This window comes from Falco peregrinus, chromosome 5 (genome assembly GCF_023634155.1).
Source record: "Falco peregrinus isolate bFalPer1 chromosome 5, bFalPer1.pri, whole genome shotgun sequence".
Taxonomy (NCBI): Eukaryota; Metazoa; Chordata; class Aves; order Falconiformes; family Falconidae; genus Falco; species Falco peregrinus.
In genome coordinates, this window is record NC_073725.1 from 111260862 (window position 1) to 111275024 (window position 14163).

The 14163-nt window shown below is 52.9% G+C and overlaps 1 protein-coding gene across 8 annotated transcripts in view; it reads left to right on the forward strand.

Moving 5' to 3' along the window:
- The first annotated feature begins 424 nt into the window (after positions 1 to 424).
- The window catches only part of IQSEC1 (IQ motif and Sec7 domain ArfGEF 1), a 349414-nt gene continuing 335675 nt past the window's right edge, over positions 425 to 14163 (forward strand). For 4 of the 8 annotated variants that reach the window (XM_027789350.2, XM_027789352.2, XM_027789353.2 and 1 more), the window contains exon 1: positions 428 to 1684. In XM_027789350.2, the coding sequence (XP_027645151.1) occupies positions 1419 to 1684 (266 nt within the window). In that variant the 5' untranslated portion in view covers positions 428 to 1418. Of the gene's footprint in view, positions 1685 to 14163 lie in introns of all 8 variants that reach the window. The other 4 variants (XM_027789355.2, XM_027789356.2, XM_027789351.2 and 1 more) reach the window with 4 other exon arrangements.

Sequence of the window (14163 nt, forward strand, 5' to 3'; positions counted from 1 at the left end):
GCCCCTTCTCCCTATGTTGCCAAGCCGGCGGCAAGAGGCAGAAGAGGGGGAGAAGTCGGGACATCCACCCTGCGCTTTGGAGCTCCATCCAAGAAGCTCCAGCCCCTCACGCCAAGGAGGCCACAGAGAGCCCCGAGACCCCGGGTGCCCACCTCCCTGCTTTGCTGCATCAGGCATGGCCAAGCGCCATGGCTGCTGGCACATGCCAGCGAGGGCTGGTGCCACAAGAAAGGGCTTGTGCTCCACCGGCAGCAGAAAGCGCCTCTCTGGGAAACGTGGCTAGTGGGAAACTCGCAAAGTTTAAGAGGTAGAAAAACGAGGAAAAAAAATGAAGGAGTCATCGAGAGGATGGGAGGAGAAAAGCACACATTCACCTTCCTATCTTCTTCCTGCACTGTCTCCCCGTTTCCCTTTCCTATTCCCGGTTTTCCCAAGCGCTCCCACCGGGCACGCCCTTGGGACGATAAGGGGACCCCCACCCCAGCAGCTTGCCCAGGCGCACCCCGGCGGGCAGCGGTCCGGCCCCGACGGCGGGGGCTGCCGAGGGGGGGCCCTGCGGCGGGCACAGCGCCAGCACCCCCCGGTGCCGCTCCGCCACTGAACACCGCGGCCCAGCAGCGGCGGGGGTCGCCCTGCACCCCCACGGGGCTGCGCGGAGCGGGGTCCCCGCACGGCTGCCCTGCCCCACCCGCGGGCCGGAGCTCCCCGGGGCCGCACACCACCCCGCTCACACACCCCCACCCCCCCGGCGCCGCGGGGACGGGCTGGCGGCGCCCACCGCGGCCGCGGAAGGGGGCCAGGGACCGCGAGGACGCGCCCCCCCCCCCCCCCCCAGCCGCCAGCCCCCCGGAGCGGGCAGCCGCGGCGCCTCAGCGCGCAGCCCCGGCGGCGGCAGCGCGGCGCGGCCGGGGCGGGGGAGCGGCGGGCGGGCGGCTCCGGCTCCGGCGCGGGAGCGGGCAGGGCCGCCGGGAGCCGCCGCAGGGCCGGGCGGGCTGCGGGGGCTGCGGGGCGGGCTGCGGGGCTCCCATGCCCGGCTGCGAGCTCGGCGGGGGCGCGGGCGCTGCCAGGCGACGGGCTGACCCGGCTGCGGCGCTGGCGGGGCGGGACAGCGCCCGTGCGGCAGCGGCGGCGGGGCTCCGGGCGGCGGCGGCTGGGCAGTCCCCGCCGGCGCTGCCCTCGCTCGGCAGCGGGGAACCGCGCGGCAGCAATGGCGGCGCGGGCCGGGAACCGCTGCGTGCCGCTCCTGCGCTCGCCTGGGCGGCCGCGGCTCTAGGAGGGGAAGCGGCGGGCGCGCAGGGGGGGCCGGTTTCCGGCGGGTTATTTATTTCTTCCCTCTCGCTTAAGTTCCCAGCGGAGCGGGCTGGCCGGCACCTGCGCCTCCCACCTGCTCGGCGAAGGGTGAGAGGTGCGGGGAGGCCATGGAGAGCCCAGCGGAGAACCCCAGCAAGGCGGCGGAGTATCTGAAGGAGCTGAACAAGATTATCGAGACGCAGCAGGAGCTGCTGGAGAAACAGAAGCGGCGGATAGACGAGCTGGAGCAGCAAGTGGCCAAGTTGTACCACGAAAATGCCTGCCTCCAGGACGAGCATCACCGGCACCTGGCCACATGCAGGCTCCAGCAGGGCGGGCCCCCCGCCTACCCGGGGGTGCTGAGCGCCATCCAGGAGAACGCGAAGCATGAAAAGTAAGTGCTGCCCGCGTCCGTGTGCCCCCTTCCCCCAGGCGGCTTCTCCTGTGGCGGGGCTTCCCTTCGTCTTTCGCCTCCTGCCTTCGGTTCCCAGAGCCGCCCCGGGTGCGAGCTCTGGGCAGCGGCGGGACTCCCTGCTCGGGAGCGAGTGCCGGTCCCCTCGGGGGGCAGCTGGCCGCTGCGGGGGGGATGCCCCCAGCCCCTGCCCCCCAGCCCGCCCGGGTGCCGGTGCCTCACCGCTTCTCCAGCAGGGATCCCGCGGAGAGCGGGCCCGGGGTGGGGGGTGCCGAGCCGCGGCAGCACGGCCGGGGCTCCCTAGGGCAGGCTTCGCCGCCCGCCGTGCTCGCGGCTTTCCCTGCGCTCCGGGACCCGGGCAGCCCTCACCGCCCGGGGCGGTGGTGGTAGGGGGATGCTCCGGGCGCGCCACCCTCCCGGCGCAGCAGCATCAGTGGGGCGTTAGGAGGAGTGGGGCGAGCTCTGCCCTTCTCTGCCGGGCCTGCACCCCGCCGTGGGAAGCCCGGGATGGCGCTGCCACCCCCCCACCCCCCTCGGCCGTGGGGCTGCCGAGGCCCCTCGGCGGTGCGGGGAGCCGCGCTCCCGCCGCTAACGAAAGTGACCCGGCGAGGGGTCAGTAAACATTGGCAGCTGGCCACCGCGCGGGCTGGCTCGGCCGGGTGGCAGCTCGCCCGTCTCTGGGCCGCGTCCGCTCCCAGCCCTCGCGTCTCTTCCCAGCCTCCCTAAGCTGTAATTAATCGTGCGCTTCTTTACCGCGCGCGGAAAGCCGCTTAATTGCGCGCGATCCTGAAGGAGCAGGAATTCAGGAATAGCAGTAACTACAGTCGGGGCGCTTACCCGACGTGCTGCTGCTTACGGGAAAGTATTTAAGATTTAGTTTTCCTTGAGCCGAGTGGGAAGAGCGTGCATTAGCCGCTGTGGCACCGCGCAGGGGGCCGTTCGCAGCCCCGCGGTACAAACGCACACGCGGCTGCACCGGCGGTTCGTGCCGCCGCGGGGAGCCGGGCGCGCCCGGTTGCATAAGGGGCTGTGCGGGACGCTCCGCCACGCCGGGCCAGCGGGCAGCGGGGGCTCCGCGGCTGCCGGCCCAGCCCCCCCGCGCAGCCGGACCGCCCGCCCCGCCGAGGGGTGCGAGGGGGGAGACGCCCCGCTTCGGGCGCTGCCGTCGGGGTTCCGCTGTGGCGGGGGGCAGCGGGACAGCCCGCCCCCCCTTCCCGGCCTGGCTGCATCGCCCTTTCCGCGGCGCTGGGGGTGGCGGAGGGGGCTGCCCCGGGGGGTTGCCGGCACCGTGGGGTCCCCCCCAGGGTGGGGGCAAGAGCGGCTGCTGCCTGGTCCTGCGGCTGCGGCGCGCTGAGGGCGCGTTGGCTCGGGGGTCGGGCCGGGGGCTGCGCACGGGGACGGGGCGTCGGTCACTCGGGGCCCCCTTTGCCGGCCCCGGCTCCCCAGCGCCTCGCACCCGTGCGGGGGGGGCAGCAGCGCTCCCTGCCCGGCTCCCTTCCTGCTGTCGGAGCGTTAACGCTTCGGGGCTTTTTGGCGATGCCGGGGTTCTCATTTCAGGCTTTTTTTTTTTTTTTTTTTTAATTAACAAAGATGTCTCTATGAAAACTAAGCAAATAGCTCTTTAAACATGGAGAGCATATGCTGTCATTTAACAATCAATCCCAGAAGGCGAAAGAGCTATTTCCAGAAAGTATGGGCTATTTACACGATTCCTACCCTGTGCATCTGTGTCCAGTACCCGAGGATTTTTTGTGTGGCAGTGCTGCTAGCACAAGGCGTCCGCTCGGCTATCTTGTCCCATTTGTCTCTTGCAAACGACATTACCAGAAATTGTACAAATGACTTGCCTTGTTCGATAATATTTCCTCTGCTCCAGCCCATGACTCGTTTGCAGCGCTCTCTTTGGGCAGGCAGCTCGGGGGACTCGGAGGCTTTTAAGTCTCTTAAGTGGATTTGAGGCTGGAATCAGAATTAATCTGGGATATTTATGGCAGTGTTGTGTTGCTCTGAGGCACAGCCTGTGGGGCTTAGTGGGGAAACGGGGAGAGAGCCCGCTTGGCGAGGCTGGCCCTGGCCTGGGCCCTCTGCCCATGTACTGTCTGTGGTGAGTCAGGTTTTCAGGGCCACCTTCATCTGAGGCATGCTGCCTCCCCAGCCGTCCTGTGTCCGGCGGTGTCGTCCCCCTCCTTTTGCAGGGAGCGAGCCCCTTCTTTCCTCCAGGATACCCTGTCTTGCTGTGTGTGTGTGGGGGGGGTCCCACCTGTGGGCTCCCCAGCTGGGGAGGTGGGGGGCTGTGGCTGCTGGGGCTCCTGCTGACCGGGAGCAGGGGCACCAAGCCACCCACAGGACCAGTTTACTGTCATACAAAACATGGAGGAAGTCTCCAGCTGGGAAAATAGAAAATACTCTTGTTTTGAAGTCATGTCGCAGTCTCACAGTTATCTTGGCTTTCTAAGAACCAGACCGTGGGTTCTGGGTGTCTGCGGCTTCGTGTTGAGAAGCTCCATCTCGGTTTCCCCAGAATTAGATGTCACATGCTCCTTGTGTATCTTTGTGTGGGGAATAAGAATCCCTTGCTGCTGAAGTTCAGTATTGGGTGTCAGTGATGCTTGTTTTGGGGATCTCCGGTGTTAGGAGGGAGGCAGCTTGTGAGGTGGTGTGTCCCACCTGTGCCCCCTGCCCCCAGTCACAGACCTCCCTCCTCTTCCAGAGGCAGCAGAGCTGCTTCGTGCGCTGGTACCAGTGGCAGTCAGTGCTCTCCCGTACCCTCCAGCACTTCAAAGGTAAAATGACTTGAACACTTTTTAAAGGAAACTGGGCTTCTCTTAGTCAAATACATCAGTACTTACAGGAAGTAATCTATAGTGCTTGTACCTTGAGACTGGAACAGTTTTTTTTTCTAAACTGCTTAGACTCCTGTCTGCAGCAGTTCAGCCTCTGTAAAGTGGATACGGATCACTGATGCTGTAGTGTCAGGATGGCTGTTACCTATTACCAGGTGGTGGTCAGCTTGTGTGATACAAAAGGAAGCATGGAAATCTTATACAAGATAATATGCCTATAATTGCGTCTTACACAAAAAATAAAAGATTTGAAAAAACCCAAACACAACAACAAAAAAACAACCACAAGTCCTCAGCCTTTTCAGTTTGTCCAATGGGAAGAATATATAGCTGAAGACTGCTGAAAAAAATTGGAAAAGCTGGCATATCTGTAGAAATTCTTTAGCTGGATCTCTTGTGGGTTGGGGAACTGTTAATGAGCGCTGTAGTAGACTTCTGGAAGAAAAAACCCACCCATCCAGTAAGGTAAAAATACTCTGGTTTGTGTCCTTCCAAAAACCAGACCAGAGTAGAAGGAAAGTTTCTTTTGTGTAGGTTGCCCTCTGAGGGAGGGGAGAGCAGAGGGATGGATTAGCAGGTGCAGATGTGCTCTTCAACCTGCCAGGAGGGTACACCACAAAAGGTTTGGGTGCTGCTTCACTTTTGTAGTAGTTTGTTGAGTGCAAATCAACCTGAAAATCCCCAACTTGGAATTGAGGATAATTAGTTGATTACAGGGCTTTGTTACATGTAGTGAATCAGCATGTTAAAGATAACAATAGGTATTTAACTCATTAAGTTGCAGAAGACTAATTTTCAGTAATCAATTTCATTTAACATTTGAGAAAACAGAAAGTACTTCTACAACTCAGACCCTTAGTGGGAGGAAGATGTGTTCAGTCCATCCATTTTGGTAATCCACTTTTTGGTGCAGATACATAAAAAGAAACGTGCTGGAGCATCTCACATCTATGCAAGTACAGTTTTGTCTAGCTCTGAAAATTCAGCACTGGCACGTTACCAGCTTAGGGAGTGATATTTGTACTTAACCTAATCAAGTTAAAAACCATGCTGCTTTTCCACTGAGAGTGCCTGCTAAGAGTTCGAGCAGGAGGTAGGGAATAATTGTCTGCTGAGATAAAACAATCTTAGAGGGCTGTTATTTGCAACTCAGTCTAAATCCTGCACCTGGCCTGACTGATTTATTTTTAAATGAATCTAGGACTGGCTTTGTTCTCTGGGGAAAACGGTCACGACTCAGAGCTCGAAGAAGTCCTCACTGTGTTTAGAAGATACACCTCAGCTGAGACTGAGGGTAGTAGTAGTGCGGTTTAGGAAGTGGAAGTTGTTGCTCTGGTGATATGTGTGGAGGCTTCTTTATGGGTTACATAAAATGAGATTGTGGCTTTGTGTGTCACTCTTGGCACTGAATGTCCCCTTGCACACGGTCTTAGCAGGGACCCCAAGGTTGCACTGGTGCTACTGCAGCATGCTGCGTGTTCTGTCACTCCTGTAGCAGGCAGGGACGGTGTAATTCTGAAGTTGGGCAGAATGTGAACTGCCATCCTCAAATAACTTAAAACATTCTGTTTTCAGTCTGTAACTGGAGCAGCATGAATACTGAGCTATGAGAATAAGGATTTCACACTGAAGGGAGTGCTTTTGCTTTTGAAGCACTCATTTCAGCATCATTAGTGTGATTTGTACATCAGCAGATGAGCGAGCATCTCTTAGAACAGGCATTTGTTGTTCTGGCAGGCAGTAGGAAATCAATAGTGTGAGGATGTGTCATAAGACATGAACTTGCTAACTAAACTGAACTAAATTATTTTGGATCTCAGTTGAAATATTGACAAATTCTTGTACAAATATCTGCTAGATGTTAAGCTAAATAACACATAAAGACAAATTAATTTGAAAACTGATGTACTGTATTATTAATAAAAAAAAAGGGGGGGGCGGGCAGGTGGGTGGGCAGCGGTGGCGCCAGAAAGCACAGTGATAACAAAATAGTGTTCTGGTATCAAGAAAGTTCCTGGGAAATCAGAGGAGGGAGGAAAAACACGGTCCATAAAGAAAACAGCAAAAATACATGCTATTTTGGGAGAGAAAAACCAATGCAGCAGAAAGTAACCCATTTATACACAGTGTGTTTAAAGATGGTTTAAAAACCTGAAATGAAGTAAATCTGTCCCATTTAAAGCAGACCAGACCTGTGGAATAAGTACTCAGTGGATCTGAAATCCTTCTGTAATGAAGCCTTTTATTCTGCTGACCCAGAACACAACTTTTGCACTTCCTAACTTTGGAGTTCTTGTGTTCTGAACTGAAGAATCAAGTACGTTTTCATGCTAGTTAGTGCTTTGGTCTTCCTGATGAATTTACTGTCCAGGAAATTGGAATGCACTTCCAAAGATCTGCTCGTGGAAAATCTCTGGCAATGGTTATGGATCCTAGGTCCTCAGCAAGCAAATGAGAGCTGCTGTAATTGCTGTGAGTCTGAATGTCTGAAGATGCTCTTCCCTTTCCTCCAAAAAAACCCTCACACCAAAGTGAGCCTGTGTGTGATGCTCTGTACCATATATGCGTGTAGTTCACCAGCAGCGTGCTGGTACTGTCCCTTTCTCGAGAGGTGTGTGAGGAAGACCTGAGCCTCAGTCTGCTGGTTAGTACCAGAAAACAGCTGTGGGTTCAGTGTGATCGCCTGTGAGAAACAGCGATACTCAAACTGGAGCAGCCGTGGCCGTAAGTTCTGCTGGGAAGCTAGGAGGTCTGGAGCAGTGTGCTGTTATAAGGCAGTGGCTTTGGGGTCAATCCTGAACGTTACTGTGGTCGTAAATATAGTAATTCCTGCTTGTCAAGAAGGTACGGTTTAACATTTTAAAGTAAATTAGAGGGGTGGCACTGAAGGACTACGTAGAAACGGGTTAGGGTGAGCAAGAGCAGACCTGTTCTTTGTAAATGTGCCAAGCACGGTGCTTGTGGAGAGCTCGGCTTCCTGCTGAGTGAGGGATGTGAAACTTCATCCTTACCCACCTAAATAACGGCCCTTAGGGAGAATGTGAGGTACAGACATACACAGCTCTGAACCTGACTGGCATTATTGTTGGCCTGGTTATTTGCATGGGAAGACAAATCTTCATCAGTGCTTCGGGATGGTGTCTTCTAGCAAAAAATAAAGTGCAGCTTTTTTGTAAACCTGAAGCAAAATACAGCATCCTCAAAGTAGTATCTGTAGGAAGTATTTACTCAATGGCAGGTCGCAGAAGCTATGTGGAAAAACCCAAGGTATTTCAAGGTGTTTTCTTACAGCATACTGATGGGGAGTAAATTATTAAAATTAAAATAGTAAATTATTAAATGCTTCTTGAAAGTAGCATCTTAAAAAGTTTAATTCAGTTTTTTACACCCAGTAAAACTAGGTGGCTTTTATCCATGTGCTGGTCAGTGATGCTAAACAGGAACTGCGGTGCAGGGTTTGCAGTTGCATGCCTGACCATGGCCCTGAGGTGCTGAGTTTCCTCACAGAGCGGTTGCAGAGGTGCATGGCTTCCTCTGGGACCTTCTTAAGGTATGGGGCTGGTTGGGAACAGCCAGAGTTTCCTCCGTGCTTCTGATTTTGGTACTATTTAATTTTGTGGGCCCCTGGGTGGTACAGCTGAGCAGACCTGCAAAGCGGCGCAGCACAGTGAATTTCCCCTGAGTTTATGGCTCGTTTGGGATTACAATCCCGAATTTGGGAAGAGTTGCCTATAGAGTAGGCAGCCTATACACAGATGGGTTGTTTGTTACTTAGAGCCACCTTCCGTCTGAGGGCTCCTGCCTCCTTCGTGCAGGTGGCAAGGAGGTCATCTCATGCTGTTCACCAAGGTGGTGTGTGGGAAGCTTCTTAGGTAAGTGGATTTTGTAGGCCAGAAGTACTTCCTGATATGCAGCCCACACTTGCATTACTCTAATGTGATCCTATCGTTCCTACTCAAACCTCCTCTATTCCATTAATTCCACCTTTTTTGTGGTTTGCAGCCTGCAGACACTTTTAGGCTGTTCTTGCCAGTGCTCCTGTCTTTCGTCTTTGCTCAGCGAGCCTGTGAATGAGGTTGCTGTAATTTCATTCTGCCCCTATCCTTGCTTAATTGTACTATTCTTCTCAGCAGAATTGTTGCATTAGAAATTTGGACAATCTGAGCAGGCTTTGGTACCGTAGAACAATGTGATTTGAGGAGATAGCATGCGATGGTGCATTCTGCTGGATTTTAGGTCTTTGGTAGCTGGCCCTGCTGTGGGCTGCTTTTTTTTTTCCTTCCTCTTCCTTTACTAGGGGGCTCCTCTGTAGATTTTTCATGGTAGTTCTTTGAAATGCCAGAGTTCTCAGCTGCTGTAGTTTACTGTGTTACAGTAGAAGAAGTGCCGGTTTGCGCTAGCTAGAAACCTGGACGAGAACTGTCACCCTTGTGTGGCCATTACCATGGTGTTGTGATTAAGGGCAGAAGGAGGAGTAAGGTATGTCCCTTTGGTCCCACCTGGTGACCTGTTTGCCCCTGGCAAAACTAAGCACTGACAATGATTGCGATTATACAGATGGGCAAGTCCATGTTAAAATTATCAGTCTTCTCCTAATGGGTTGTTCAGAGATTTAGGTGAAAAAATATTGCATTAAGTGTCATGCTTGAGACGCACAAGGTTTTATAAATCCTGGGTTCCTTTGGCACGATATACAAACTTGTTTGGGTTTAATGATGTTATTTGTATGATAAGTGTAAGGTAAAACTAATAATGTTGCTGCAGAGTGCCCAAAATATTTTGAAAGGGTCAACACTGTAAAGCAGACCAGCTTTCACAGCAGCATCTGAAAACATGAATCTTGCTTTCTTTGAACAGCTGGGTCTGAAATGCCTTGTTGTTTCTCAAAGGCTGTGGTGCTGGCTGGGGCCCAAGCCCCCCCATCCCGAGGCAGCGGCACTCCGGTGCTGGCAGCTTCGCTCCATCTGCCGGCACATCCCTCCCTGGCTCACGGTGCTGCCGGGTTCTGCGCGCGCCGTGTCGGATCTGCTTCTGAACAGCAGCGCCTGTACCGCTTCTGCCTCTCTCCAAAGCGTTAGAAAAGCTACTGTGAATGTAGCTGAAGGCTTGTCATGAGTTCAGGTTTGCTTTATTTTTCCTTCTAGTGTCTTAAAGTGCAGAGGCAAACTTTCTGCTCAAATAGTACCATTTTAAAATATACACAGGAGAGAAATGACTCTGCTGTGAGGTGTCTGTGCGGACTGAGTCTTGCAGCTGTGCTAGGTAAGGAAAATACAGCTGCTGAGTAGCTCTCCATAGTGATGGATTGAAACATAATACATGTTATTTGCATGTTACTAAGATCGCTAGTCAGACTTCCCTAACGAGCATTGGTAGAGACAACAACATACATGTAAATACATCCTTTACTGCACCATGGTAATTCAGATTTACTGTGTGGAAAGAGCACTTTATTCTGAATAACTGGGCAAATAAAGCCGAGGAAGGAGGGTGGGGAAACAATCATATCCTCTCTCATAATTTAAGATGCAGCTGGGAGTTGTCATTTGTCAGAGTTTCTCCCATCTTTGCTAGATTTCTGCTAGCTGAAAATAACTGTGGGTGGTGTGGACCACTGGTACTTCGAAGCTTTTAATTGCTTTTTTTTGGGCATTGGAGCACGTAGCTATCAGGTAAACAGTCTGAAGTGCTGTTGATCAGCCAAGCTTGCCAACAGTAAGCACTTTTCCCAGGCTGTGGGGGCTGGTTGTGTCCATCTCTGCAAATTGATTTCTGCCCTGAGAGTTTAGCTGACATGTGGGGCGGTCAGAGGGTACCTGATAGCTGTGCTGGAAGGGAGCCGCTGGGAGCTGGGAGGGTCTTGGCCTGGAACACTTCCAAAAAACTTCAGCCTAACGAAGTCCCTTCCCTAAAGGATGTGAACCACCATCTTGTGGACATAGTTTCACAAACATGTTTTCAAGGAAGAGAAGAACTTGACCATTTATTTTTTTCAGGGGGTATGTGTCTTTGGGTTTCGTGTGTGGTTTGTTTTTTTTTTTTTTTCCTAGCCACCTCTACCAGTTTTCTGTCCACTTGAACAACACTTTACTGTGAAAATGGCTTCTTAGTCCTGCAGCTTCATTTCTGCAACTGTGCCCCTTTGCGTTCTTTTATTTGATTTATCTAAAATTTAGGTGTAAACTTGAGTAGCAGAAGGTCTGTGTGTGTTGACACGAGTATTGATCAAGGTGGAATAATGACCCACTTCTTGAACTTTGTACTATTGTGCATTTGTACTAGCACTTAAAACAATTTGAGGATCATATGTGGAGTCTCTAAAATATCATATTTCCACATTGGCAGCCTCTGGAACTTGCTGTACTATTTTTGCTGGGTGGATGGAGCTGTGTAGCACTTCTAACAGTCATCAACAAGTTCTCCTAATGCTGCCATAGTAAACAAATCCCTGTGGAATTTCCTGGCTGCCAGTGTTGAACTGGTATGCACCAAGCTGTGTATTTGAATTACTGGCAAACTAACTGAACTGTTGTTAATATGCTTTCTGTTTGTTGGGAGTGATGCTAAAACAACTATTTGGGCCACCCTGTGTTAACTTCTCCCACTTCTAATTTTCAAGCGGTTGAGTTCTGTAAAACGGATCCTTCATTTTGCTGTGTTCAGACCTCTGCTACCTTATAATCACATTCCAACTCCTGGGAAGATTTTAGTTTTATCCTGTACTTTTCTGTTGTGGAGTGCCTTGAGGGATCGTTGTACGGTCTGGGAGGTGTGAAAGCTGATTAATGAAGTTAATTACAGATGACACTTAGTTCTGTAGTTGCTTGATTGGTTCAGAGTAGAATTAGAGAACTGAACGGTGTCTACCACTCTTGCTTAATCGGCTGGTCACCTGAGAGGGCCAGCATGCTGCCATTTCTCAAAGGCTTCAATGACTCTTGTGTGCTCTCTAAAATTTGGGAAAACAGGAGGAGGAATCCAGCTTGGGTCTCCTACATAGTACAGAAGACTCTTTTTTTTTTTTTTTTGTTTTCTTTTTTTTAATTCATAAGATTGTCTCAGTCAACTTACTGTTGAAATAGTCTTTAAAACTTGCATCAAGCAAATTTTGTGAGCTTTAAGTGAACACTCTGAGGATCCCTGTGTGACAGTGCAGAGCTCGTTTGGAACTTGGCTTCTGCTACAGTGAAAATGGAGTGCCTCCAGGTTAGGGTTACCAGAGATGGCCTCTTCGAGAACCTGCTTGGTAGAGTATCATGGGGTAAAGCCCTGGAAGGAAGAGGGACCAAGAAAGCAGGTCAGTATTCAAGGATCGCCTCCTCCAAGCTCAGGAGCGGTGTCCCAAGGAAGAGGAACTCCAGGAGGCACACCAGGAGGCCTGCAGGAATGAACAAGGAGCCCCTGGACCGAGGCAAACCCAGGGGAGAAGCCTACAGAGGGTGGAAGCAAGGACAGGTAGCCTGGGAGGAATACAGGGTAATTGTCCGAGCAGCCAGGGACCAGGTCAGGAAAGCTAAAGCCCCGAGAACATTAAATGTGGCCAGGGACATCAAGGGCAACGGGAAAAGCTTCTGTAGGTACGTTGGTGGTAAAAGGAAGACTAGGGAAAGCGAGGGCCCTCTCTGGAAGGGAATGGGAGAGCTGGTTACCTGGGACATGGAGGCGGCTGAGGTACTCGGTGACTTTTGCCTCAGCCTTCGCTGGCAAGTGCTCCAGCCACACCGCCCAGGTGGCAAAGGCAGGGACCGGGAGGACGAAGGGCCACCTGCTGTGGGAGACGTTTGGGTTCGAGACCATCCAAGGAACCTGATGGTGCGCAAGTCCATGGGACCTGACGACCTGCATCCACAGGTCCTGAGAGAACTGGCGGATGATGTGGCTCAGCCACTCTCCACCCTATTTGAGACGTCGTGGCAGTCGGTGAAGTTCCCACTGACTGCAAAAGGAGAAGCATAACCCCCACTTTTAAACGGGGAAATGAGGAAGACACAGGAAACTACAGGCTGGTCAGTCCCACCTCTGTGCCCAGCAAGATCATGGAACAGATCCTCCTGGGAACTATGCTGAAGCACGTGGGAAATAAGGAGGTGACTGGTGAAAGCCAACACAGCTTCACTAAGGGCTACTTGTGCCTGACAAATTTGGTGGCCTTTTACAACTGGGTTACAGTATTGAGGGATGAGGGAAGAGCAACTGATGTCATCTACCTGGACTTGTGCAAAGCATCTGATGCTGTCCCACATGACATCCTTGTCTCTAAACTGGAGAGGTGTGGGTTTGATGGATGGACTACACGGTGAATAAGGAATTGGCTGGATGGTTGTGCTGAAAGAGCTGTGGTCAGTGGCTTGATGTTCAAGTGGAACCAGTGCTGAGTGGTGTTCCTTGAGGGCTGGTACTGGGACTGGTGCTGTTTCACATCTTTGTCGGCAACGTGGACAGCAGGATTGAGCGCACCCTCAGCAAGTGCGCTGATGACACCAAGCTGAGTGGTGCGGTTGGCACACTTGAGGGATGGGGTGCTGTCCAGAGGGACCTCGACAGGCTTGAGAGGCGGGCCTGTGCAAAGCTCATGAGGTTCAGCGAGGCCACGTGCAAGTTCCTGCACCTGGGTCAGGGCAAACCCAAGCACAAACACAGGCTGGGCAGTATGGATTGAGAGCAGCCCTGAGGTAGAAGGACTTGGGGTGGCTCAACATGGCCCAGCTGTGTGTGCCTGCAACCCAGAAAGCCAACAGTGTCCTGAGCCGCATCACAAGCCGCATGGCCGGCAGGTTGAGGGAGGTGATGCTCCCCCTGTGCTGCGCTCCCGTGAGACCCCTCTCCTCTGCAGTACTGCAGCCAGCTCTGGGGCCCCCAGCACAAGAAGGACATGGACCTGCTGGAGCCAGTCCAGAGGCAACGAAGATGATCAGAGGGCTGGAGCACCTCTGCTATGGAGACAGGCTGAGAGTTGGGGTTGTTCAGCCTGGGGAAGAGGAGGCTCTGGGGAGACCTTCCAGCAGCCTGCCAGTACGAAAGGGGCTTATAAAAAAGAGGGGGACAGACTTTTTAAGTAGGGCCTGTAGCGATAGGACAAGGGATAATGGTTTTAACGAAGAGGTTAAATTTAGATTAGATATTAGAAGAACTTCTTTACCGTTTGGACGGTGAGGTGCTGGCCCAGGCTGCCCAGAGCAGCTGTGGGTGCCCCATCCCTGGCAGTGCCCAAGGCCAGGCTGGACGGGGCTGGGAGCAGCCTGGGCTGGGGGTGTGTGTGTCCCTGCCCGCAGCAGAGGGGTGAGACTGGATGGTCTTTAAGGTGTCTTCCAACCCAAACTGTGATTCTATGATTAAACACATTCTATGATTATTTGTCATGCCTAGGAGATGCTGTTGTAACCAAAGAAGAACCTCTTTCAAGTTCTGATTGCATTTAAATTAGAAGAGCGATGATTGATTGAAATAGTAAGACAAGACCTGTTGGAATGGTAACTTCTTTATGAAGGTGTGAATGGGAAGTATCAGCCGGAATGCCGTTCTCGTCATGGTGGGAGAGGCTGAAGGGCAGTCCTTGCCCCCTGCCAGGTGTGACCTGCTGCTTAAGAGCCACACTGGAGCATGACAGTTTTTTAGCAG